General features: G+C 54.9%; 1 protein-coding gene across 2 annotated transcripts; it reads right to left on the reverse strand.

Annotated features, from left to right (window-relative positions):
- Positions 1–4,576: 4,576 nt before the first annotated feature.
- On the reverse strand, positions 4,577–7,470 carry KCNA2 (potassium voltage-gated channel subfamily A member 2). Of its 2 annotated transcripts, XM_036273396.1 has the most exons (3): positions 6,571–7,470; positions 5,558–5,565; positions 4,577–4,897 (listed from the first exon to the last, which is right to left on the reverse strand). In XM_036273396.1, the coding sequence occupies exons 1-3, from the start codon at positions 7,468–7,470 to the stop codon at positions 4,825–4,827; spliced, it is 981 nt and encodes a 326-aa protein (XP_036129289.1). In that variant the 3' UTR covers positions 4,577–4,824. The 2 variants fall into 2 exon arrangements, with proteins under 2 accessions (XP_036129289.1, XP_036129288.1); XM_036273395.1 differs by lacking the exon at positions 4,577–4,897 and having other exon boundaries at positions 5,560–7,470.
- Positions 7,471–24,972: the final 17,502 nt, after the last annotated feature.

Here is a 24,972-nt window from a genome sequence, read left to right on the forward strand (position 1 = left end):
CAGCTTATTTTGAGGGACAGCCGGGGGCAATTCCCCAAATCTGCCGGCTACTGATTCCAGGTGCAAACCTCCAGGCCACATTCCCCCAGCATCCATTTCCCTGGGGAGGGGAGGAAAGGAAACAAATGGATCAAGTAATGGCTTTTAGTGCATGGAAATGATCTTCTGAAACGGCTCAGGATGCTTTATTCTTATCTACTGGTGAGCGCTTTCTGCACTTTCATGACATCCTGCCAGGCAGACTGAGAGCCAGGACTGAGAGCCAGCGGGACGGGCTGACGGAAGGAGGTCACTCGAACGCAAGGTTTCAGTGCCTAGAGGTTGTGAGATGCCGAGGGAGAGCAGCCGGCAAGGGGGAGAGGTGGGGAGCCAGGGACAGAGATGCACTGGGGAGAAGTGTGCAGGGGAAGAGACAGGGACAAAGCAAGTCTCCTCCTGGGTCTCCCTTGTGCATGTGATTACATTCCAGGAGGGTCGGAGCCTCAGGATGGGAGGCCCCAAGAAGAAGAGGGAACTACAGACAGTGAACTAACGCCCAGAAGCCAAGGGCATTATCTGATAATCCAGGTACTATCACTTTTCAGTCCTGAGAACAAGATTTTGAAATAGCTATTGCTAAAGAAAACAGTCACTGTTTATTTTATTGCACGTTTCCTCTTTACAGACATTCAAATACACACTGTGAGGATGGAGCTGAGCTTTGGTGGGAAGGGAAGTGAAAAGAAGGGAAATGTGAACTCGATTAGTTTGAGGAAGAGACCCATCTGCCATCCACCTGTCCCCACTTGCTGCTTTGATGGGGGAGGAGGGCTGGTCTCAACAAGGGCTACGTCTGGGGACACAGATGATGGTCACAATAGCCATTGGACACCTCCCTGCATCCAGTGCCCTGCTAGTTGGCTCAGATGGCTAATGATCCTAATGAAGTTAGGGTCATGGGTTCAAACCTGGCAACGGACAGTTTGCCAAGACTGGGGAACCCTCCATTGTGTTGCCAAGGTGCACCCTGGCCGCACAGTCCACATGGACCCGCCCTCTCAGACCAGGCAGCCATTGTCCAGATGAAGGCTCATGCAATGCCCCCCAGGAGAGCCAGAACTGGAGCAGGGCTCCCCATCTCCACTCCTGGGTTCACAATTCAGACAGTGCTCTTCCTGCCTGACATGGGGGGTACGGCACCTCCTCATGCAGTTTGCTAACTGTCCTATTGTTTCCGTTGGAGGTCAGCTTCCAGCTCTCTCCTCCACTACTCGATTAGTGACAGCACCGAACCCCCAGCCTGAGCGCCTTCCGAAGGCATTGCCCCTTCTCGCCAAAGACCTCACTATGACGGAGGTCTAGAAAGAGCAGACAGGACGCACAAGCCCTACAGTGCTCCCCACACAGGGCGGCCACGTGGGCACCAGGCTGGGGGCTCAGGCCAGCATAGCTTTCAGGGAAGCCCTTTCCACATCGACCATCGGAGTCTGAACCCCCCCCCCCCCCCGGGCCCCTTTAGAAACTCTGACCTCCTGGTGACACTCCTGCTCCACCCTCAGAAGGCCAGTTGAGAGGGGCAGAGGAGGCAGCAGAGTGGACGGAAGAGAGCGTCAAGCGCCACAGAAGTACCAATCCTTCATTACGCCCTTCACTGAATTTCGGCTCCTGAGGAGTTGACTCTGAAGTCTGACCAGCTCAGTGACCCTCTCTTCCTGACAACCTGCCCACCTTTCCTGGACTTCTTTCTCTTTAGCCTCCTGAAAACTCCAACTTACTTGATAGGTTGACTCTGCAGAGGCACCTGCTGAAGCTAAAGGGAAAATTGCTACTTGACTTGGAAATACTCGAAAGGCCAGCATTTTGCACTAATTGTGACCATTTGGACCCATCCATCTGGCCCGGCTGCTTTGCTTTCCCTCCATGGAGACCAGGAGCTGTGCTGGTCATTAGGAGAGCAGGGTAGGAACACCTGCAGGAGTAAGACCGCGATGCCTGATTCAATGCCTGACTTCAACTCCCAACATCCACTTGAGGGGCAGCCTTTGCCAAAATGCACCCAGCTCCTAGACAGTCCTCCTGGTGGGAAGAACCTGCTCTGTGGGCAATCCAAAACCGTGGGTCATCTTACAAAGCACTGAATTCGGGCCTTAGAATCAAAATCAGGCTCTTTAAAAAATGGTTGTCATTTGCTTGTGCAGCCTTAGGTTTGCCTTTAATCATGCTTCCCTTAGGCTGGATGGTGTGCAGTTGGTTCTTCCAGATGCAGCACCTGGATGGGAGGCAGGGCATCCAGGCGGAGCCCCGGTGAGGGGGAGGAGCATGCCTATGATTGGACACCACAGAGGGGACTCGGGAGTGGACCCCGCTGGACTCATGCCCAGGAGCAAGGGAGATGCCACAAGCAGGTGAAGGAGGCTCATTTTAAGAGATAAATCTGTAAGTAGTCTCGACTTTCTGACCAGGCCCCCACAGCGCCACTGGAGTTGGAGGGGCGAAAAGGTCCGTGGACCGGGAGCATGTTGGGGCATCCTCACTCTGGTTCTGGGCCCAGGACTCTGCAGTTTCTTGAACCATCACTGCTTTTAACAGAATGGGTCTGAATCCAGAGATCCCAGGGGTTGGGAGCTGGGGAGCCTGGGCTACTGGGTTCTCTGTGTAGACTGGCTTTGAAGGCAAGGGCATGGCAAGCAGGTGTAGTGATAGGCCGCCAGCTGTCCCAGGTCGTTCCACACTCTGAACCTGGGTTTTTGGTGAGAGGAAGGTGAATGGGTAGAAACCCCATGAGATTCCCAGTCTTAATCACAGATCTTCTTGACAGTGGTGGCCCATCTTTCTGCTTTAAACCTGGGGGGTTACTTCTATGAAATCTGGGGGTGAGAGGGAGAGAAGAGACTAGAGGAAGAGACTTCTTGAAGGATACTGAGGGGTATAGACACAGGCTAGGGAAAGGCGATTAAATCTAATCTTTCGTTGGTACCTAGTAATTTATAGCTCCGAGGGCAGAGCAATGGATCTGAGTATACATACTCATTCCATGTATGTTGTGGGTTCTTGGTTGTGTGTGCTGCATTTTGTGTGTCTTATATGAGTAAATGCATTATGTGTTTAAACTGAGTTTGTGTATATTTTGTGTGCAGAACAATAGCAAATTATCTTTCTGTATTTCGTATGCAGACTCACATTCATGTAGTTTTTGTGTATTTTGCACCTGGTGGCAGGTCATGCCCTTGTACATGGTACATGTAGGTCTTTGTACATGTTCTCTATTGGTAAGTCCATTCTATGTCTTTGCATATTTTGGATATGGGTATAACCATGCATCTTCTGTGTATGCCCTTGTCATTAATTTGGACTCTGTGTATTTTGCATGTATGTTGCATGTTTTGTCTTTGTGTATGTGGCAACAGTGTACCCCTTTTGTGGTGGGTGTGCATGCACGTGTGCCTGTATGTGTGGACAGTTTGTAATCCCAGGTCAAGGACACCCTTGACCTAGGCCTTAGGTACGGGCTGGGTTCCTCCCGCCCCATGTCTTGGAAGTTCAGCACCATCTCCCATGAGGAGAGGAAGAGAAGCACTGAGGTTTTGCGCTGGGCCTGGGATGCCCTGCAGACACCTGGGGATGTGGGTGACCAGGAACTAATGAGCACCCTGGGCCTAGCACCCTGAGCTGGTGCCCCACCCCCAAGGTTACTGTAGGTGCTAAATAGCCAACAGCGAGGCTAGGGCTGGAGCCACGATTGGGCAGGCCAACCGCACAACTCACTGTGTTTGGGAAATTTCAGCTATTATATTGAAAGGCGAAGAAGCCCGGCTGTGAGGCACAGCCGCCCCCCTCACCCCATTCCAGGGCCCGCTCAACTCTGCCTGGAGGCTGTGCAGTGCTCAGTCACTCTCAACCTCTTCTGGGGGTGGGGACTGATCCTCTACCCATCCTTTGGTTTGTTGAAGCAGCTCTGGTTGCCAATTTAATAGGGAGAGAGTCTGAGCCTGTCAACCAAAATGATGCCTGTGGCTCATCTAGGGTCTCCACCCTTGATCCTGGGCTTTAGAAGTTTCCCCATAGAGGAGGCTCCCTTTAAGTCCAGACCTCTGGAAGTGGGTCCCCAGAAGCCCTCCTCGCTGGTGTCCTTGGTTTCAAAGCAGGTGATCCACTCTGGCCCTCTAGGGAAAGGCTCATGAGAGGGAGTGATGCAGAGCCCATGACAATGAAAACAGGTGGGGTGGGAAAGGTGAGAATGGAGACGGTTACCGTGAAGGACTGTAGAGAGGAGGCCCGGGGTGGGGCTGGCCCAGGACCGCTGGAGCCGTGAGGGCTGTAGGGCCCTTGTGCACTCAGTAGACAAGCCTCAGCCATGGGAAACTGAAGCTGCAGCACGTGGAGGGCAGAAAGACAATTCTAACGTCTAAGAGTCCATGGAGACGGGAGTCTCTGAGGCAATGGCAGCAAACCCAGGCCCAGTGGGGTTACCGATGAGATCAGTTAACCCATCAGGCCTCTTAGATAACCAACCCACCAAGCAGTGGATTTGCTCCTGAACCTGAACTCCAGAGAGTGAATATATATGTGAGTGTGTGTGCATATAAACATACACACACGTATGTATATGTGTACATATACATACATACACTATAGTGCACATAGTCAAACACATGCATAAATTGCCCTGTGTCAAAAATATTGCATAAGCTTATACAAGGTTCAAATGCAATTGTTTCTAGAGCTAGCTAGGTAGAGGAACTCATGAAAGAGATATTTGATATATATATTTATATACACTGGATCCACAGACCCGCCTTCCTCAGGACCGGATGCCCGGGTCAGCTGTACAGTCATGCCCATGGCTCAGGTCGTTCCCAAGGTGCAGTCACGTGAGGTGTTTAGATGCTGCCTTCCCTGCTCACTCTCCTGGCTTTGCCCCAGTTGGAAGAACAGTTGGGCTGGAGGGCCAGAAGTTTGGGTCCCCATTCCAAATAGTCTATTTTTTCTCCTGATTGAGGGAGGGCTTTTATTTTCTGATGGGGGAAAATAAAAACCCTAGTTCAATGCCATTCCTAGGCTATTAATACTCTAAATGTGAATACTGTGTAGGCTACTAAGAAAACAGGTTATCTCCTGTGTTTTAAATATTGAGATTCATGCAACAAACCCCCATGCAGCTCTGTTGCATCACTGGGAAATTTCCCTGCAGTGTCAGTGTAGCTGGGCCACAGCACTAGGAAAGCAGACATCTGCAAACTCCTGTGCAACGAAGAAATTGGACGTGCGTTTGTGACCCTAAATCCTGCAAAAATGGTGAAATCTGAAGCAGAGGTCCCTGGGTTTGTTAGCTTCTCCCCATAGGCCTAAGGGAACAAATGTGAAACTTGACAACTCACGATCGGTCACTAACTGTCCCTCCCCCGGGCTTTCCTCTCTCATCGACACTGCAGAGAAAAAACCCAATGCAGCATTTTCCGTTATGAAACACAAGCCTCCGGAGCATCTACTTGGCAGCTGCAATTCGCAGACCCCAGCCTGTGACCAAGAAAGAAATTCCCACACACAAGACCCTGTGCTCTTTTCTATGCAAAATGGGAATGGCCTCTCAGGTATTACCAGCACTTTAAAGCTAAGCCACCATGGTTCTCCTCTGTGCAGGTGGGCTCAGATGGGTGGGGATGCATCTCCTGAATACTGTGTGCCTTTAATCAGGAAGGAAAGGTGGATCTCATGTTATGTATGTGCTGTGAGGTGGCCTCAAAATCCTGGCTCCATAGGCGATTCCCATCTTTGGAAACCCCTAAGCCGGTGATAAAGATTCGCATGAAAGCCATGGATAGCTATTCTGTGTTCTAAATCAAAAATCAAAAGATCAAAAGTCACTTGCACGACTATTGCTTTCCATGCAGAACCAGATACACACTGAGGAACAGACTGACTACAATGCAGGCTATTATGCAATATCTGCATTTAGTTCCATTGAGCTGGGAGTATGTTAATAGGTTGCAATCAGACATCGGTTAACATTTTGGTAATATTCACATAGTTTGTATTAGCCAAAGTGCAGTTGGCCGTTTTCAAGTTTTCCTCTCTGAAGTCCTCATTACTGTTATTCACCCCCTCCTGGATCTCCATGTAATCGGACTTACTAATGGTCGAGGCACTTCTACTTTTCTTTAGGTCGGGGGAGGATGGGATCTTTGGACAGCTTGTCACTTGCAAGTACTGGGCCTGCTCCTCTCCCTCTGTCTCCCGGTGGTAGAAGTAGTTGAAATTGGACACTATGACGGGGACTGGTAAGGCAATGGTTAACACACCTGCAATCGCACACAGGGAACCCACGATCTTTCCCCCAATGGTAGTTGGGACCATGTCTCCATAGCCTACAGTTGTCATGGAGACGACTGCCCACCAGAAGGCATCCGGGATGCTGGGGAACTGGGAGTCTCGCTCATCGGCCTCAGCAAAATAGACAGCACTAGAGAAGAGGATGACCCCAATGAAGAGGAAGAATATCAGGAGGCCTAATTCTCTCATGCTGGCTTTGAGGGTCTGACCTAGGATCTGGAGACCTTTGGAGTGTCTGGACAGCTTGAAAATCCTAAAGACTCTTACCAACCGGATGACACGGAGGATGGCCAGCGACATGGCCTGCTGGCCCTGCTGGGCATCCTCTGGCTTCTCCGCCAGCTCCGTCCCCAGGGTGATGAAGTAGGGGATGATGGCCACAATGTCGATAATGTTCATGATATTGGTGAAGAAGCCGGCTTTGCTGGGACAGGCAAAGAACCTCACCAGGAACTCGAAGGAGAACCAAATAATGCAGAGCGTTTCCACAATGAAGAAAGGGTCGGTGAAGGAAGTCGACTGCTGGTACCCAATGGTGCTGTTGGAATAGGTGTGGAAGGTCACTCCCCCGCCATGCATGTCTTCGTTCTCGTCCCGGAATATAGGCAAGGTCTCCAGGCAGAAGCTGACGATGGAGATCAAGATCACCATGACAGATACAATAGCTATAATCCTGGCGGGCCCTGAGCTCTCTGGGTATTCGAAGAGAAGCCACACCTGTCTCTGAAACTCATTTTCAGGCAGAGGCCGCTCTTCCTCTTTGATGTAGCCTTCGTCTTCCCGAAACATCTCCATTGCTTCTTCCCCCAGCTCATAAAATCGTATTTCTTCTGAGAATATATCTAAGGGCACATTCACGGGTCGCCTCAGCCGGCCCCCAGACTGGTAATAGTAGAGGATGGCGTCAAAGCTAGGGCGGTTCCGATCGAAAAAGTACTCGTTTCGCAGGGGGTCAAAGTACCTCATCCGCTTCTTTGGGTCTCCTAAGAGAGTCTCTGGGAACTGGGCTAAGGTCTTCAGCTGGGTCTCAAACCGCAGCCCCGAGATGTTGATCACCACCCTCTCACAGCACTCGTGGTCGGCCTCTGGGTCGTAGGTGTCCTGTGGGTGCCCAGGGAGGGCAGCAGCCTCGTCCGCTGGGTCTCCGGTGGCCACTGTCATAGTTGGGACCAAAAAAGGCGCCTCACGCTATGCCTTCCAGCTGCCTGGCGGCAGGGAGCTCAGGGTGCTGCTGTCGGCCCCAGGAGACACCGGAGCATGGGCCTGGGCTCCCGCTGCAGAGCCCCGAGGGCTCTCCGAGAGCCAGAGATACAGCTTGGCTGAAAGACAGAAGCAGTTAAGGACATGAGGCCACTCAGCATTGGCAGCCCAGCCTGGGTGGCCAGTTTGTGTTTGCCATATCTCAGACAAGAGTTCAGAAGCATGGCCACCACCGAAAAGCAGAGATTAATTTCACCTCATAACCTGGCTGGGATCATAGGGGAAGAGCAGGTGGCTGTCTCTCAAGAAAGCTTGGGAATGCCCTGAACTAGGGGAAGGAGGCAGTACAGACCCCCTCTGCACCGCACGCAGGAGCATAACCCCATACTAGAGACTGGAAGAGAGCCTTCCTGCAGTTACCTGCACCCTGGGAGGCATTCCTAGTGGCAGATCTTGGACCTGGGTCTCCCTCACTACCCCCACCTCAGTGACTCCACACATGGCTGTTATTAAATAACAGGCTGATTTACCTGGCAAGGCAGGGATCTGAAGCTCTTGCAGAGCTGATCAGATGGTAAGGGAATCCTAGCTACACAAACAGGCAGCCTGACTCCCCATCACGTTCTCGCACTTGAGCTAGAAATAATGGTGAGTCATTCTGGGCAGGAGGGCAGGCTCCAGGTCTTGGAGGTGAGCTCCAGGTCTGGGCTGGGCTGGAGGATGCAGTGGGGAGCCTGGTCAGGAGCACGCAGGGTTCCAGGACAGCTGCGCTTGGGTCTGGAGCCTTTGGAAGGAAGGAGGCGAGATGCAAAGGTCAGCAAAAGCCGGAGTCCTCAGGAGGTGTGATGTTGCCTGGAAAAAACAGCAGCCAGGTGGAACCAGGGCTTTGGGGCAGCTGGTGCCAAGCTTTAGGAGGGCTCTGGCATCCTCCCACCCATGAGCCCTTTCATTGTGGTGTCACACCTGAGAATCCCCTTGGTCTCCCAGCCTGTCTGGGCAGGCTTCCATCAGCTGGACGCATTTTCTCCCAGGGAACAAGCCTTCAGGCTTGGCTGGGACTGTCTCCTCCAGGGCCTCTCGGGGCTCAGCCAGACCCCTGTTGGTCCTCAGCAGCCATCAGGAGGCACTCTGGGCAAAGCCCTCCCACCCCAACGCAGGACACAGCATCTGGAAAGGGGAGAGCTTCCTACCCTGCAGCCTACTATAAACTCTGACCTCCGCAGGGTCCTGGAGGAAGGAGAGTCCCACAACCCCCCAACACACACTCCTTCAGTGGTCTACAAAACTGGCTGGCTTGGGCCCAGGGCTCATTCGCCCTCGAGTATCCCTAGGCTGCAGGCCTCCCTCCAGGCGCTTGGCGTTTGAACTGGGCAGGTTCTGGGCCACCGATTTCTTCCCAAGAGAAAAAGCCCTCCCATCTCCTGGGCAGGGAGGGCAGAACGGACGCTCAGTCAGCCTGGCTAGCAGCAGCGAGAGGGGAGCCTGGAGGAGGCCAGCTTCCGAGCTGGGCCCCCTGCCCGCCCCATCCCGCCCCCTATTCCTCCGGCCCGAGGCAGGGAGGGGTCTGCGCTCTCCTCCGCGTCCCGGCCCCCCCGACCGGGATTCCACCGGGCACGCTCTGCGCTCGGCTCCGCGCGGGCGGCCTAGACTCACCAGCTGGCCGCCGCAGCCAGCGCCACCTTAACCCTCTCTTGCCCGTTCCGTGGGAGCTCTTGTTGCGGGCCGAGCTCAGCCCGGTTCTTTTGCCCTTGGGGTCCAGCCGAGGAACCACCGAGGCTCCATCCCCATCTCGTAAACACTGGGGCCTGAACTCTGGGGTCGAGGAGCAGGCGGCCTCCCCAGACCTCAGCCTCCTCCTGAGCGCGGAGGCTCCGTGGCAGCCCGCGGCCCCGGGGAAGCGGAAAAGCCCTCTCGGCTGCAAAGCCGTGTTGATCCCGAGCCGGAGAGGAGCATGCAGCCCGGCCGTCCCAAGCGATTCGGGTCCCACCACCTGGCGCTATTTACCAGACACCGCTGTGCTGTGGCTGCACTTCGCATCACCCGCCAGCTCCCTGCTGCACCCTCCGCCCGCGCCACGCACAGCCCGGAGGGTCCCCGCGCCCAGCCGGGGTTCTCTCCTCCCGCAGGGCGCCAGCCCCTCGCTCGCCCGGCCCGGCCCAGGCTCTCCCGCCCGGGACTCAGCCCGAGCCCGCCGCGCTGCAGGCTGCGCCCGGTGCCCCGCAGTCCCTCAGGGCGCCGCAGCCCAACGCCCGACACGCGTCCACCCTTCCGGATGGGTACCTGGAGCCTCCATGTTTCTGGGTGGCCGCAAGCGCCGGCGGAACCGCGGTGGCGGGCGGCTGCGAGGTGCGGGCGGCCAGCCGGGAGCCGGCTCTGCAGTCCCGCAGGCGGCGCGTACGGAGCGCCTGGCCGCCGCCCGCAGCCGCACCGCGCCGCACCGCGCCACGCAGCGCCGCACCTGGCCCGGCTGCGAACTCGAATTAAAGGGGCCGACTGGGGTCGGAGCCAGCGAGGCGCCCGCCGCCGCCGCCACCGAGCTGGCCGCTTGGCCGAGCCCCCGGGCCTCGGCCCCCACTCCACCAGGAAAACAGCCCCTTCTTTGGCAGAGGCCAGCTTACTAACTAGAACTCGTGGAGAACTCCGCCGGGTGCTGCTGGGCCCGGGGAACAAGGGGAGAAGTTGAGGAGCGGCCAGGGGGGTTCCTGCCAACGTAATGAAGTAGGCAAGGAGGAAACACTGGAGAGCTGCCATCCCCGGCCCGGGAGGGATCCAGCCCCCGGGACAGGTGTTACGATCATTACCATGCTGCCAGACCGAATCTAAAGATCCCTCTTGGTCCCCTCCTGCAGCTCTACCTCCACCACCCTCTTACCCTGCCATAGCTTTGGCTCCCGGAACGCAGCAGGTGCGGGCCGCAGTGTGGCAGAAACTTGCTGCTGCGTTGGCCCCACCGGGAGGAGCCGCAGGGACAGCGGAATTGCAGAGCCCGTCCTGCAGACCCCTCCCCCAGGGCCGGGGCAGGGAAGGCTGGGGGATCTGCAGCGGCCCTAGGGAAAGGCTAGCTACTCACTGACCAGACCCCTCACAGACCTTACACAGCTGGCTGGAACTGGGGGCGCGCGGAGGGGAGGGGTGTCTGACATGGAGAGTGCAGCTCACAGCATCCTGGGGCCGGCCAGAGAGGATACCCTTTGCTCTCAGAAGAATGTGTATGGGAAGCACAGCCTGCCCGCTGCTCAGATGGGGGAACTGGGCGGGTCCAGAGTACTCTTGGGAGCCACCCCACAGCCCCAAGCCCCCGAGAGTTCTGTTCTCCAGAACTGCAATGCAGAGGCCCAGGAAGGCTCCTGCTGGGCTCTCGTTGCTCAGAGAACCTCCTCTCCGGGCCTGTAGCTTGTGATGGAAGCTCCCAGAGCCCAGAAGGTCCAGCTCTGAAGGATTCTGCCCTTTCATTCGGGTGGTCTACCCAGAGCTGCCTGGGAGGGGGGTGGTCTGGGAGGCAGTGACCTCAGTGAGCTCTTGGGATGACAGATGACTATAAGGCAGGGCTGGTTTGGTTTTGGGCTCCTTGAAGCTGGGCTGTCCATGTCCCAGCCAAAGTATGGCCTGGGTATTTTAAAGCCAGCCAGGCTGAGACCTTAAATCCCTGCCTAGTTACTAGGAAAATTAAGTCATGTTTCTGGACCTTGGTGTCCTCATCAGCAAAATGCAGATACCTCATGGCTTGTTGTAAGGGTGAAGTTATTTATGTAAAGACTTTAGCACCCAGCAGACACTTCACTCTGTTTCCCTGCGAAATTCCCCACCTAACTCCTGGCCTCCAGCTCAGCTTCTGGCTGTGCCTCTACATGCCAGTCACCAGGTTTTTGTTGGCCATTCTCTCTGCTTATGGGCTTGCCTCGCCCCTCACTCTCCCTAAGGTCTCAGCCATTCCCACCTCTGTCACCCCAAACCTGCTGCACAGTCCTGGAAGCCTCTCAGAGCCAGCACCCCAGGGCTGTCTCTCCTGGCCGCATTGGGTTCTCGTGTCAGTTAAAGCCCAAAGGTGGTGTCTAGATATTTTCTTCTTTCTCCTGTGTTGAAACAAAAGACACAGGCAAAGAGAAACCCTTCAGGGAGAATTAATAATCGTGCTAATTGGCGACATGTGCTTTCCATGTGTCGGACACTGCTAAGTACCTCCAGCCCAGTGAGACGTTTGAGCCCTGCAGCTCTAGTAGTTTCTACATCACTGCCATTCCAGGGAAAGGAAATCGAGGCAGAGAGAGGTGAAGCGACCTGCCCAAGGTCACTAAGTGATGGCTCCAGGACTTGAATGAGGTCTTTGAGACTCTGGGACACATACCCTCAGCCCTGACACTTTAGTGCTTGAATGAGCAGTACTTGAAGTTCATCGCCCTCTTCAGGTTCTTCCCTGACCCGGTTCACCCGATGGCCTGAGGGGTATGACATCCTACCTCTCCCTTTAAAGCCTAAGTCTGCACAACATCAAAAAAGGAATTAACTAAAGAAGGAAATATTAAACAAACAAACAAACAAACAAAAAACACGTAACAACGGTTGTTTGGTAGCATGAGATGTAGCTCTCGCGCCAAAAGTTCTTTTGGTTTGGCAGTGCTGGGTAAGAAAAACATGGACCCGATTCCTAGCTCTGACCCCTGCTAGCTGTGTGAACTTGAGCCAGTTATTTAAACGCTCTGCTCCTCAGTTTGCTAACTTGTTGAGTGGGCCAGCAAATCACTCCCAAGTGGTGAGGATGACATGAGTTACAAAGACTGGACAGCCAGCTCGCTTAACCTAGGGGCGTAGTCACTGTCAGCTCATTTTCCAGTCATCGTTTCTTAGTTTTGGCCACAAAGGAACAGCTGGAGTGCCCCTTGACCCCTTCCGTGGGGTGGGTTAAGCCCCAGCCCCCCTTCCCCTTCAGTCTAGCTCCTGCTTGGGGACCATGCCCTGTCTTCAGCAGGGGGACGGACTGGTGACTGCCACAGTGCATGAGCTGCCACCGCCCAGGGAAATGGTTGGTTCCTGCTCCGATTACAGCCATTGAAAGGAGGGCTTATGGCCCTGTGCACCCCCGACCCAGGCACCACAGGTCTCCCGTCACACGTACGAACACAGAAGACTACATAGCTTCCTTCTCAAGTGTGACTCTCGGACCAGCGGCCTTCCTTGCATGACTGTCTCCCCACAACCCCACCCTCTGTGCTGTGGTGGCACAGCCCCCCTAGCCCACGGGAAGTCGGCAGGGAAGCGTGGGGTACAAGCCCAGGCACTGGGCCGACAGCTTTTCATAAGTCCGTTGATTTACTCCTTGCAGTCACCCGTGGGAAGGATGCCATCATCTCCATCTTACAGTTGATATTGAAGCTCAACGAGGACAAGTTGCTGTCCAGGGCAATTTAGTGGTGAGGCTGGGATGGAACTCAAGACCGTCTGACTCCACAAATCACTGCTGCCTCCTGCTCTCTGCTTCCACTGCTAGTGGGCGGCCAGGCCTCTGGGCTCACTTCCTGGTCTCAGGAACATGGACTCGGTCCAGGAGAACTCACAGATGCTCGGGGCAGATCCCCACGTCTGGTGGAGGTGGTCCGACCTGGGAGGTCTGTTTCAGAAGGCGGCTGGTGCTGGTGGTGATGCACTGTTTACACCTCAGAATCGAGGAATGGCTGTGTGACCCAAGGTCACTAGCTTGACCTTTCTGTGCTGCAAATTACTTGTAAAATAGGAAAAAAACATTTTCTCCCATCCGCCTTGCTTCACTGGATTTGAAGAGAGAGGAAGGAAGGGAGGAAAGAAGGCAGAAAACCGACATTTACTGTTAGTATTTATTACAATCTCATTTGCCAGGATCAGAGAGGAGAAAATGGGAGTGTGCTAGGAGAAGCAACCCTGGTCAGTGTGGAAGAGTGACTCCCCGTTCTGGTGGCCGTCGTCACCGCTGTCATGACTGTGCCCTGCCAGTGTGTGTCATGCCTGATGTCGGAGGACTTCCCCTGGAATGCCCGATGAGCAGCCATTCCAGCTTCCTACTTACCTAAGAGTTTCCTCCTCCAAGAAGCCTTCTGAGGTTAACTCCAGCTGCGTCTAAGGAACTCCTCTGTGGCGGCCCGGGCCTCGGCTCCAGTCCTGAACGAACAGCCACCCCACTCTACTGCAAGCCCTGGCCGAAGACGAGAGCATGGTGAAGAGTGGCTAAGGGCGGCCCCTCCGCCGCACGCGCAGCTGCTGTGCTCTCAGGCACTGTGCTGGTTGCCTCCCCGGCAGGCTGACACCCAAAGGCAGAGCAGTGTGCTTTAAGTACGGCCACGGGTGCCAGCTGGTCTGGGGCCTCATCCCAGGCCTGCCGTGTCACGCCCTGTGCCTCGGCGCCTTGCCATGAATTTTTATTGTGTGGCTGGAGGTAAAGCACTCAAAACAGCCTGTCCCAGAGCAAATCCTAAGGGTTAGTTGTCAACACGTCACCTTCTCTGCATTGCCACCAACAACAGAGACTCTTCTCTGCTAGGGACTGAAGAGGGAGAGGTTTGTGATGACTGTGACAGTAGATACCTTTGGTGTTCCAGGCTGCATCCCCCAGGCCACCTGTAATTTCAGCTGCCCGAGGAGGTCTGTCCCCGAGCACACTGGCACAGTCACTGCGTCTCTCGGCTTCTCCGACTCAGGACTCTTTCTGAGTGAGGGGGGGCTCTCTCAGGTTGCCAAGGGTGGTCCAGATGTCCAAGGAGGAAAGTCTGAATTCCCCAGCCTCCCACCTATAAGAGGGACAATTCCTGTTCTATGGTGGGCAACTCAGCTGGCTCCCATCTGTACGGAGCCCCAGTAGCTCACAGAGACGACCAGCTCAATCCCGAGAGCTAGCCGACCTGGGTCAGGTCAAAGCCAGAGCAAAGGTTGCCGGACCCAGCCCCCCCCCCCCCCCCAGCTGGCTCCCTGGTGCTCCTCTTAGCCGCGCTTCTCGCCCCGAGCTGCAGACCCATCCTCCTGTCTTCCCAGGCCTGCTCCTCCTTCAAATTCCGCTCACTGGGAGAGACGCCACCTTTCACCTGGTTGCCCAAACCAGAAACCAACCCCAAAGTTCCTATCAGCTCTCTCACCCCAACACCCCCTACATCCATCATGCACTTGCCCTTGGCATCTGCTCACTTCTCTCTGGTTCTCTGTCCCTCCCCTGCTGCTCTGGTTTAAGCCACCAGCAGGCATGGTCTGGGCTGCGGCTCCCCAGCCTCTACACCCGCCCCCACCCGCCCCATCGCGTCTGGTCTCCACAGTCGCTGCAGTGGTCCTTCCCAAAGTGCACATCCAATCGTGGCACTTAGTCCTGAACTCCTATCGGCTCCCTGTTGCTATGATACAACCTACGCGTCCTAAAAGGCAAGCGAAGCTCTTTAGGATCTGATGTTTCCCTCCTCTCCCTTGGTCCCCATTCTATGGCCTCAAACTACGCTGCCTTGAAGGCTCCCGCTGGGTTAAACAGGTGGATTAGGTTAAGTGAGACCTGAGCTCACACAGACCTTGGGTTGAGTCCTGGCTCTGCTGCTCGCCTCTCGCGTGACCTCAGCTGCGCCGGCTGGGCCCGACTGTTTCCGTAACCTGTGTCCTTCCCCGCCTCCTTTACCACCTTTGGTCCATAGAGAAGGGGGCAGAGCAAAGGAGAAGCAAGTTGATATCATGGGAAGACCATGGGCCTGGCGGTGTCAGCCCCCGTTCTGCTACTACCTGGGTGACCTTGGGCAGATGACCTTGGGTAAGTCCCTTCCCCTAAGCCACATCTGTGAGATGGGGAAGCTGGACCACACTCTATAACCCCCCTTCTTGTTCTCTGACCAGTTCTTTGAGTTCACCCCGGCTAGGAAATGGGACCTTTCGTACCATAAGAAATCCTGTTATAGCTATTTTACCAAAAGGACACTGAGGTCCGGAGAGGTCATGTGATCTGCTCAAGGTCATGTGGCTCTAGGAAGTGGCAGGCTGCTTTGATGCCCGGTCAGCAGTGCCCCAGCACGCCTCACTGTGTTCGAAGGGAGGGAAGAACTGGGAGATGCCAGTCACTTTGGAGATGGGTCCTGATGAAATTCAGGACGGCGCAGGCCTGACGCTCAGTGCATCTCAACGATGTTCTCAGCGTCCAAGGGGTCATTACAAGGGGAACTCGGGGAGCCTTCCATTCTGAGGCCTGTGGAGGGAAAAGGGCTCAAACTGCAGGGATGGGTTCAGTTAGACGTGGGGGGAAATGACAGACTCTATGGGCCCTTTGATGGACTAAGGGACCAAAAGGTGACCTTGAAGAACAGCCTGTCACATACCACTGAGGAACGGGCTTCCCCAGAATGCTAAGGAAGTAGAATTAGAGAAGGATTGCATAGAAGACTTTCAGATAACAGACACAAGCTTGTTGACTGGAATGAGCCTGGTTTGGAGAGGCAGCGGGACCTTGTCCAGGAGCTCAGACGGGGGTTCTAGATGATTCAGCTCTCTGACCGGGTTTGGAGAAGGGGAAAGATGGAGGAGATGGAGCCATCGTGTGCGGCAGAGCCAAGATGCACCTGGGAGAGAAGACAATCTAGAAATGCAAGGTCCTAGGCCACGGGGGAAGGCTGAAAGGATGGACAGGGAGGGGGACCCAGGTCTCACCCCTCCACTCTGCGCCCAGTCGGCCTGCCTGTCACCTGAAATTCCAGGATCATCCAACAGTGCCACCGAGTGGCCACGTCAGGGAGGTACAGGGAGGTGGCCAGGGAAGTTGAAACTGCAGGGCAGAGGACAAGTACCCAGCCAGCCAGAAAAAGGAAAACTCAGAGCTTCTCCCTGCCCTGAGGAGGTGGTGCAAGGCTCCCCACGGGTCTCTGGGCCTGTTCTGCCCCAAAGACGTCCTCTCTTCTCTGAACTCTGGCCGGGGCTTCCCTAATCTGTAGATCCCCAAGATCCCCTGGGTGTGGACCTGAAGGGGCAGGGGGTCTACAGTCCCTCCCCAGGTCCCTCTTCCTGGTATGTGAGGGGCAGAGAATGCAGCTGCCAGCTGCTCCCGCCACGTTCATCTGATGATGGTCAAGGTCGGGGGTGCTGCAAGGTCTGCACAGTGGGGTCTGGGGCAGCAGTGGAAGGGGCTGGAAGTCGATTTACAATGGATGGCAAACCACGCCCCTCCCTTGCAGCGCCACCTATCCAAGGTCCATGAGCTCTCAGAAAATAAGCAGAAGTTCTCCCGGTAAGAAAGGTGGGGCCAGAGCGAATTCATAAAAGGTTCCTAAGGAAAACCTAACAGAACCTGGACACAGGCTGTCAGTGAAACTTCTCTCCGGGCTTATGCGACAGGATAATACCTGACAGAGGTGGGTACTGTTTTCATCCCCATCTACAAATATAGACACTGAAGCTTGTCAAGGTTGAGTGACTTGCCAGCTGCCACAGAGCCAGCAGCCAGGTGCCGGGGCAGGAGCTGAGCCTCCGTCTGTCTGACTCACCAGCCCCAGCTCTACGCCAGGCACGAGCCGAGCTCCGTGGGGACAGCACAGCTTGGCAGACAGGAGCTGTCCAACAAATACTAGTTGAATCAGTAGATCCTTCCCTGGAGCTGAAGAGGGAAGCAGAGTTGTGAGCAATGAACTTGAGCCCAAGGCAGATGAATTGGCTTAAATTGGGGAAGAAAACACAAAAGTACCTAAGAAAAGGAAAGCCTTCAAAAAGGAGGAGACATTTGACAGGTGTCTCTGAGGAGAATGTCCAAAGGTCCTGGGGGTGCTGAGGCCCTGCTTGGGCTCTGTGGACATCTCCACGCTTCTGCCTGCCTCTTTCATTCACGCACCGGAGCGGCACCTGGGGCAGCCTGTCGGACGCTCCCGTCGCTCTGCTGTCTCCTCCTCCGAGCATTTACCTCCACCTGCCAACTTGCCACATAAGTGTGTGTTGATTGTCTTATTCCCCTATCACTAGAATGCAAATTCCACAAGGACAAATCCCAGAACTTAGCTCTTTGCTGTCCCCTCTGTGCCCGGAACTCTGAGTGCTCAGTCTATAGTTGTGAATAAGTGCCTCAGCGGGTGAGTACATTCCAGGACAAGGGGACCAGAGGGGCAGGACAGAAGCAGCCTCAGCTGTCCCAGGAACACCACGCCGTATAGTAAGACTGTGGCGAGTGGCATGGAAGGACACAGTGAACCAGGGGACGTCACTGGGGAAGACTGTGACAGGTGAGCGGTGACAGGGAGGGAGGGATGGCACAGTCAGGTCAGCAGGACAGAGAAGAGCACCAACAGGAGCCACTGCAGGGGGCAATGGGCCTCAGGGTCAGTGAGTGGGGGAGGAAGTGAGGTGCAGCCCTTGGCCGAGCCAGGGACTCAGAGGCAGCGTGTGCGCCCGGTCACGTGCGTGTGGTGTGAGCTCACGTGTGTGTTGGGTTGGAGCTCACAGGGGGAGGGGAATAGTTCTGGCAGACAAGGGGTTTGTGGGGCCCTATGACAGGCCTGCCCAGGGCCAACTAGGCAGATGGCAGTGCCTGGCTGGTGCTCGGGAGGCTGGGGGTGGGGGATGGAGAGTTGACAGTGGTCATCGTGGAGGGTATTTGCAAAGGGATCTCCCAGAATGAGAGCACAGAGGGAGTGAGAAGAGAGCAGGACAGACAGACATTGCTGGAGCACCCAAGCTTTGGGGCGAGGAAAGGAGGGGTGTGGAGCCCGTGGAGTTGTGCTCGGAAGAGCAGGACAGGCAGCTACTCTGTGCCAGGGCCTCACGGACACACTCAGCTCCTCTGTTGACAGGATGTCCCACGCCACCTGAGTCCCACGCAGTAGCACAGGGGTGGCAGGGTCCCGTAGCGCTGGGTCCCCGTCTGGGTCAATGTTCGCACCACGTCAGGGCCCGGACTTCTGCTTCAGGCAAGAAGAAATGATTTGTTAGCAGCACCTGAGGAGCTGAAGCTAATACTTAAAGGGACTGGCAGGGTCACACTAGAGTTTGGTCCAAAGTAGCCTCGTCCTCCCCATCTATCTGTTTGGGAGAATGGGCTCTGCCTAGACATGGGACCAAGTGTCCAGACGTGGGCCCCAGGGAGGGAGCCAGGGCAGTTTAGAGCAGGTTTTCAAGGTGAAAAGACCTGAGCTGGCAGTGGGGTGGGTGGCAGTGCTGGGCACTGTGCCTGCAAGGGGACATGGTGGCTGCCTCCCTCACGGGGCTCACTCACTGGTGGGGGAGTTGGACCTTCAGATGTCAGGTGATGGGTGCTTAGGTACCACGGGAGCCGGCTCACTCTGCTGGGTGGCCGTGGGTTGGAGGACTCAGGACTCAGCCCTGGACGGTAGGGGTGCACCGCTCCCTGCTGGGGTGAACCAGACCCCATCCTCCCACAGTAGGATGGACGGACCCAACTATGACCTGTCAGCTTGATAAAAGACTTTTCTCCCCTTCTAATTCTGCTCTGGAGAATCTGAGGAGCCCGGAACCCCAACTTCCTTTCTGCCTTTGTCGCTCAGGTGAGGCATGGCCCTGGAAAATCCATGACTTCCTCTGTTCTGTTGTCTGGAATTATTGCTCTGGTGGGCTTTCTTTTGGGGAGGTGGGGTGGAGCATGGCCTTCCAAGGAGAAAGACCTGGGAGGGTTATGAAACGAACATAAGGAGAGGATGTAGTGAATAAGAGACCCCTGCTCAGACACACCTCACATTGCTCCTTAGACTGTTAATCGGTAGCTCAAACTTGGCAAAGTGGAATTCTACTCCCCCTTCCCCCATGCTCCAAACCTGACGCTCCCCCATGTATCCTCAGCCAACTGCTCAGACCCAAAACCCTGGAGACTGCTTGACTAACCTATCATCAAATCCTCTTCTCTCTACCTTCAAAATGTATTCTGCATCTGATGTCTTGTCTCTCCCAAGGAGCAATCCAGGTCCCAGACATGCTCATCTCTCACCTGGGCTCCCAACAGCTCTCCGCTCCTACCTGAGCCCCACTCACAGGCCAGAGTGATTTGTTAACAGCGTAATCCCATGGTTGTTCACTGCCCTGAGGACTGGCTCAGTCCTTCTGTGGCCTGGAAGGCGCTGCACCATCTGTGCCCTGGGTACTTTTCTGACCTCATTTCCAACCACCCTCCCTTTTTCCCTTGCCTCCTTGCCAGCGGGTCCTCAAATGCAGCACACACATCTCTAGGGCAGGGCCTGCGTGTTTACTGTCCCCATGACCTGGAAGAAAGACTTTCCCCAAACATTCTCATGACTCACTTTCTCCCTTTTTTATTTTCATTTTTTTTTCTTAATTGATTTTAGAGAGAGAGGAAGGGAGAAGGAGAGAGAGATAGAAACATTGATGAGAGAGAACATCGATTGGCCGCCTCTTGCATGCCCCCCACTGGGGATCGGACCCACAACCTGGGCATGTGCCCTGACTGGGAATCGAACCGGCGACCTCTTAGTGCAAGGGTTGACGCTCAACCACTGAGCCACACTGGCTGGGCTCACTTTCTTCCTTTATGGGGTCTCTGCTTACACATGACTTTCTAGGAGATGCCTGTCATATTGGGGGAATAAATAGATAAATGAATACATGAGTGAATGATAATAACTGTATTAACCTGGTTCCCGGCACATAGGACACCCTTAATAACTAGCATGTAACAATAGACTGACCTAAGCTCTCTTGCCTTGGCTATGAGATCTGTTCCCACCCCCAGAGATCAGTCCCACTGGACCACCAGTTTTGCAGAAAGAGCCAGACGCATGCGCTGCCCGTGGCCACCAGAGGGCGCCAGACGCACCAGCATCTGCACGTCGCCGCACACCTGGGGAAACTGGAGCCACCCACGCCCGTGCAGCGCGGGAGAGAGGGGGACCGGACTTCCGCAGGCCAGGGCTTCTGAACCAGCACCTCGCTCCCAGTGTGTTCGCTGTCCCAGATCCTGAGGGCTTTTAAAAAACGGCAGGTAAAAATGCGAAGGTAATTATAGTGTCTCCCTCCTATTTGTTAAGCTCCAAAGCCTAGCACCTCCAGTCACCTGAGGTCAGGTCTCTGACAACAGTCCCCCCTCCCTCGACCCCTCCCCCCATTCTCCAAACACCCAAACCCAGAAACCGGAGCTTTAGTGAGGCTCAGTGACACAAGCCCCTCTAAGCTCCCGCCTCCCAGGACAGGGCTGACTGGGCTGATCCCGGACTGTGCTGATGTCGGCCACACCTGCCATAGCAATGCTGCTGTCAGCTGTGCTGGTGTGAGAGGGCGGGTGGGGGCGAAGAGGCCGGCACCGACCTGGTGAGTGCCCTGGCCAGGGGCTCCCCCCGACTCCTAGCTCTCAGACCGTCTGACGTCTCTAGCGCCAGGCTCACTCCCGGCCTCGCACCCGTTTCTCTTCTCCGTGGAGTGAACCGTGCCGGCTCTAAGGCCGTGACTTGGAGGTCCTCTTGCAGCGGTGCCCCGGGAGCACCCCCATACCCCGCCCAGGTCCTCAGGTTGAGGTCTGGCCCCTGGGATGAAGCTCTGTCTCTCACGCCGGCTGCCCGTGGCCTTGCTTGTGACTCCCACTGCCCCTTCGCAGGGGCCGACCTTGGCTAAGAACAGGCCCTCACTGGGCCCAGGGTCAGAGGGTGGGCGTGGCTGAGCCTAGGGCGGGGCAGGAAGTGAGGTGGGGGATGGGGTGGGGTGAGTACAAGCATCAGGTCCTGTAGCATCTGCAGCCAGTCTCCCGTGCACTTTCATTTCCACACAGCTCCTGCGTGTGGTCACCCGCTGAAGGCTCCTGTTAAATCATCCCCCCCCCCCCCGCCCGCAACACCAACTGCTTTATTGTCACTGTGGACAGTCCTAAGGGCCAGCTTGAGGTGTGACTGCCTCACCAAAGTGTGAGAATTCAGCCCCAAGTAAAGCTGCTTGACACTCTGGCTTGGGCAGCCTTGTTACCAGTCACGGTGTGACTTTTCCTCAGAGCCAGTCGGTGTCACCCTGTGGGCACCTGGACACCCAGCCCACTCTGGAGATTCCTGGGCCGGGACCCTGGCTTTGGCTTCTGGCTTGTTCAGTGCTGAGCGGATAAGGGTTCGTTAGCTATTTTTTTTTTTTTTTTTACAAGTTTCCATAAAAAATGCTCAATAAGAGTTTACTGATTAGGTCTGAAGAAAGGGAGTTGGGAAGGAAAAGGAAAAAGGGAGGAAGAAATAAACTAAAATAAATCTGAAGACATCTAAAAACGAATTTAAGTGTAGAAAATGTTGGTGCCAGGCTTGGGTTGAGGAGGAACTGGGAGGGGCAGAAACTCCCAAGGGGTGGATGGGAAGCGAAATACCAGGGTGGGGATAGAAAAGAGGGTATTGAAAGTATTTAGCGGGACCACTCTTGGGCAATGCTGAGGTCCCCCTTTTCCTGAATTCGGTGAGAGATGGTTGATTGTCATGAGATTTCAAAAAGCTGTTCCCAAAGCCTTGACCAGTGAAAGCTTGTTGTTTGGAGGGGCTGGGGGTGGTTAAGGGGCTTCTAACTGGCCACAGGCTGACGTGTGCCCTGACGGGGAAGGCAGTGTGCACTGGGTCGCGCACAGGCCAAGCAGCTGTCCCCAGCTTGGTCCTCCACACGGGGTGTCCCGATTGGGAGCTGGCACCTCAGTTTTGATCCACAGACTTAAAAAAAAGAAAGAAATGGGAGCGATCTAGGGTGCCCGATCTTCCGTGTCACCCTCCGAAACCCCACCCCTCTGTTAAGGTTTGCTGTGAAAATGCCTCAGGACGTCGGGGCTGCCCTGACCGTCCTCCACGGTCCTTCAGCGCTGGTTTCTTCTCGGTGACAGGATTCACCCAAGCTGTTCTGTGCGAGAGGGAAGACTCCATTCGCCCAGTCGGTGAGCCCTTGAGAGCAGGGGCCATCTGACCTACCTCTGCACTGCCTGAGGGAGGCCTCACCCAGCGCCTGGCCCCTGTCACCTGGCACATAACAGGTGCCCCATACATGTTTGCTGGTCGAGTTCTCTGTACAGAGGACTGGACCAGAGGAGATGACACAAAAGCACACAGGAGGCCAGATCACATCTCATCCACTGCGGTCACATCTCATCACCACGCGCACGAGATTCACGTGTACATTTAGGCCCACCTCCCTCGACCCGGTCCTCAGAGCAGGGCTTGTGCCCAAAGGGAGCGTGAACTGGCTGTTGAATGCGTGGGCGCAGCTTTGCAGGACTGCTGAGCCCAGCAGAGCCGATTCCTCTGGGAGTCATGGTCTTACCCTTCAAACTCGGGAGCAAGTCCCTGGCTGCGGGACCTCACATGCCCTCCTCAGACTCGTGTTTGGTTCTGTTCCGCTCCCAGGCCAGGTCCACGAGGACCTTCCAGAGCGGCTCCCAAACTTGGCTGCTCATTAGACTCTCTTGTGGCAGCTTTTAAAATTCCTGATAACCAGGTTAGATTTCAGGTCAATTAACTCAGAATGTCTGCGAGAGCCATCGGTGATCTTTAGAGAACACTATGTGATCCCCGCTGGGCAGCCAAGTTTTGGAACCACCTGTTTGGGAACTGTGTTGTCGTTATTGACATTGAAAAGTCTCAAGAAACCAGAAAATTAAATCAACAAGGGCACTGACCCAGTGTAAATGGAGGTAACACTGTAGATAAATAGCAAAGAGCAGCGGACCTGGAGTGATGCCGCGTGGCCCAGATGCTGCTAACGTGCAGATCTCCCAAGAAGAGGCTATGTGCAGGGCCTCCCCTGCAGCACGATTGCCCTGTCTTCCCTGTGTGTTTCTGTTCAGTGTTCCATCGTTTCTTGCCATGCCTTCCTCCTCACTAGACTGGACGATTCGGGAGCAGAAACCATGTCTTTATAAGCACGCCAGGTGTCTGACCCACAATGGATGAGGGACACTTGTTTGTGACATAAGTGAATGAGTGAATGGATAATGGCTGACAGGAAGGTGTAGCATTGGCAGAGAAGAGGAATTAATTAGGAAGAGAGAAAGAGAATAGCTCCTAGGAGGAGTCGGATCAGAAGTGGGGCAGGCGTAGAAGCTGAAGGGGAGGAGGAAGGCGTGTTCATCTGTGCCGCACGGTGCTGGCCTGGTGGCTGGAAGGGGCGTGGCCTTCATCCAAAGGACTCCAGGTTAGTTGACATCTGTAAGTACTCTGCACTTTTTCTCTTTTTTGGGGTATTCATCAAAGTTAAAATCCATAAATGACTATGGTATTATTTGCATAATGACTCTTTTCTCTCCAGGCATTTGTCTCTGCATCACAAGTGCCCAGCACAGGGACACATAGTCGTGCTTAGTTAATACTTACCAAGTGACTCAGTGGATTGCTCACAGTTTCAGTTCCCTCTTGTATAAAGAAATCATAACACACTCATCTCAGGGTGTTATGAGGAAAAACTTAGGTAGCATATATGAGCACCTGGTGCATGTTAATTCATTACTATTATTAAGAAAAAAACCAGATACGAAGTGCCTTCTCTGTGCCAGGCCCTGTGCTAAGTGGTGGGCAAAAAGGGACAGAAGAAAGTACAAAGGAATTGTACCTTTTAGAAAGAATAACAATTTGTAGACCCCACTGGCACCACCTTTCCCTTCACCCACCAAAGGGCCTCAGCAAACTCCTATATCCACCCACAACATGCTCTGTGGCCACACCCTGGGCAGCGAGTCCTGGGACCACTGGGACTGGTCTTCCATTCCTGCACCACCAGATGGCAGCACAAAGCCCTCAGACTGCTGGGCTCAAGGCTGGTCAGGGTTATGTCAACCTGGTGCAGGGTCTTCCAAAGGCAGGAGAAGGAGGGGACCCAGCCCCTGCCCCTCTGGAATTGCTGTCTGTTTGGGAGTAACAGTCAATGCTCTGGGATTGGCCCCTTCTTTCCACTGCCAAACCCAGACTGGAAGGACGGTGCAGGATCCTTGTTGAGAATCCCTCCCAGAACACCTCCCCCTCACTTCCATTCCCTTACAGGTCCCATGTTGCCCTGTGAAGGCTCAGAACCCCACATCCGGCCCTGAAGGTGCTGCCCCATCAAAGCTCATCTCATGCCCGGCCTGCGACTCATCTATTCTCTGTCTTGCTCACATCGTTCTTGGTCTGGTAATGCCCACACATCCATGTCATGTTTGCTGCCCCTGCCTTTCTCTTACCCCCTGGGAAACCCAGCTGACAGCTGCCTCAACCTTCCTAAAGCCGCGACCCTTTGATACAGTTCCTCGTGTTGTGCGTGGGCGTCTGCACGTGGGCGGACCCGCCTGGAGGCGGGTAGAGGAGCCGTGTCTCTGTTCCTAAGACCATCGGAAATATGTTCTCCGATGGTCTCACAGCGGTTCTCAGCCTGTGGGCCATGACTCCTTTGGGGGTCGAATGACCCTTTCACAGGGGTCGCCTAAGACATAATAGTAGCAAAATTACAGAAGTAGCAACAAAAATAATTTTATGGTTGGGGGTTGCCACAACACGAGGAACTATATTAAAGGGTTGTGGCATTAGGAAGGTTGAGAACCCCTGGTGGGTGACCCCT

This window comes from Molossus molossus, unplaced genomic scaffold (assembly GCF_014108415.1).
Source record: "Molossus molossus isolate mMolMol1 unplaced genomic scaffold, mMolMol1.p scaffold_m16_p_20, whole genome shotgun sequence".
NCBI lineage: Eukaryota > Metazoa > Chordata > Mammalia > Chiroptera > Molossidae > Molossus > Molossus molossus.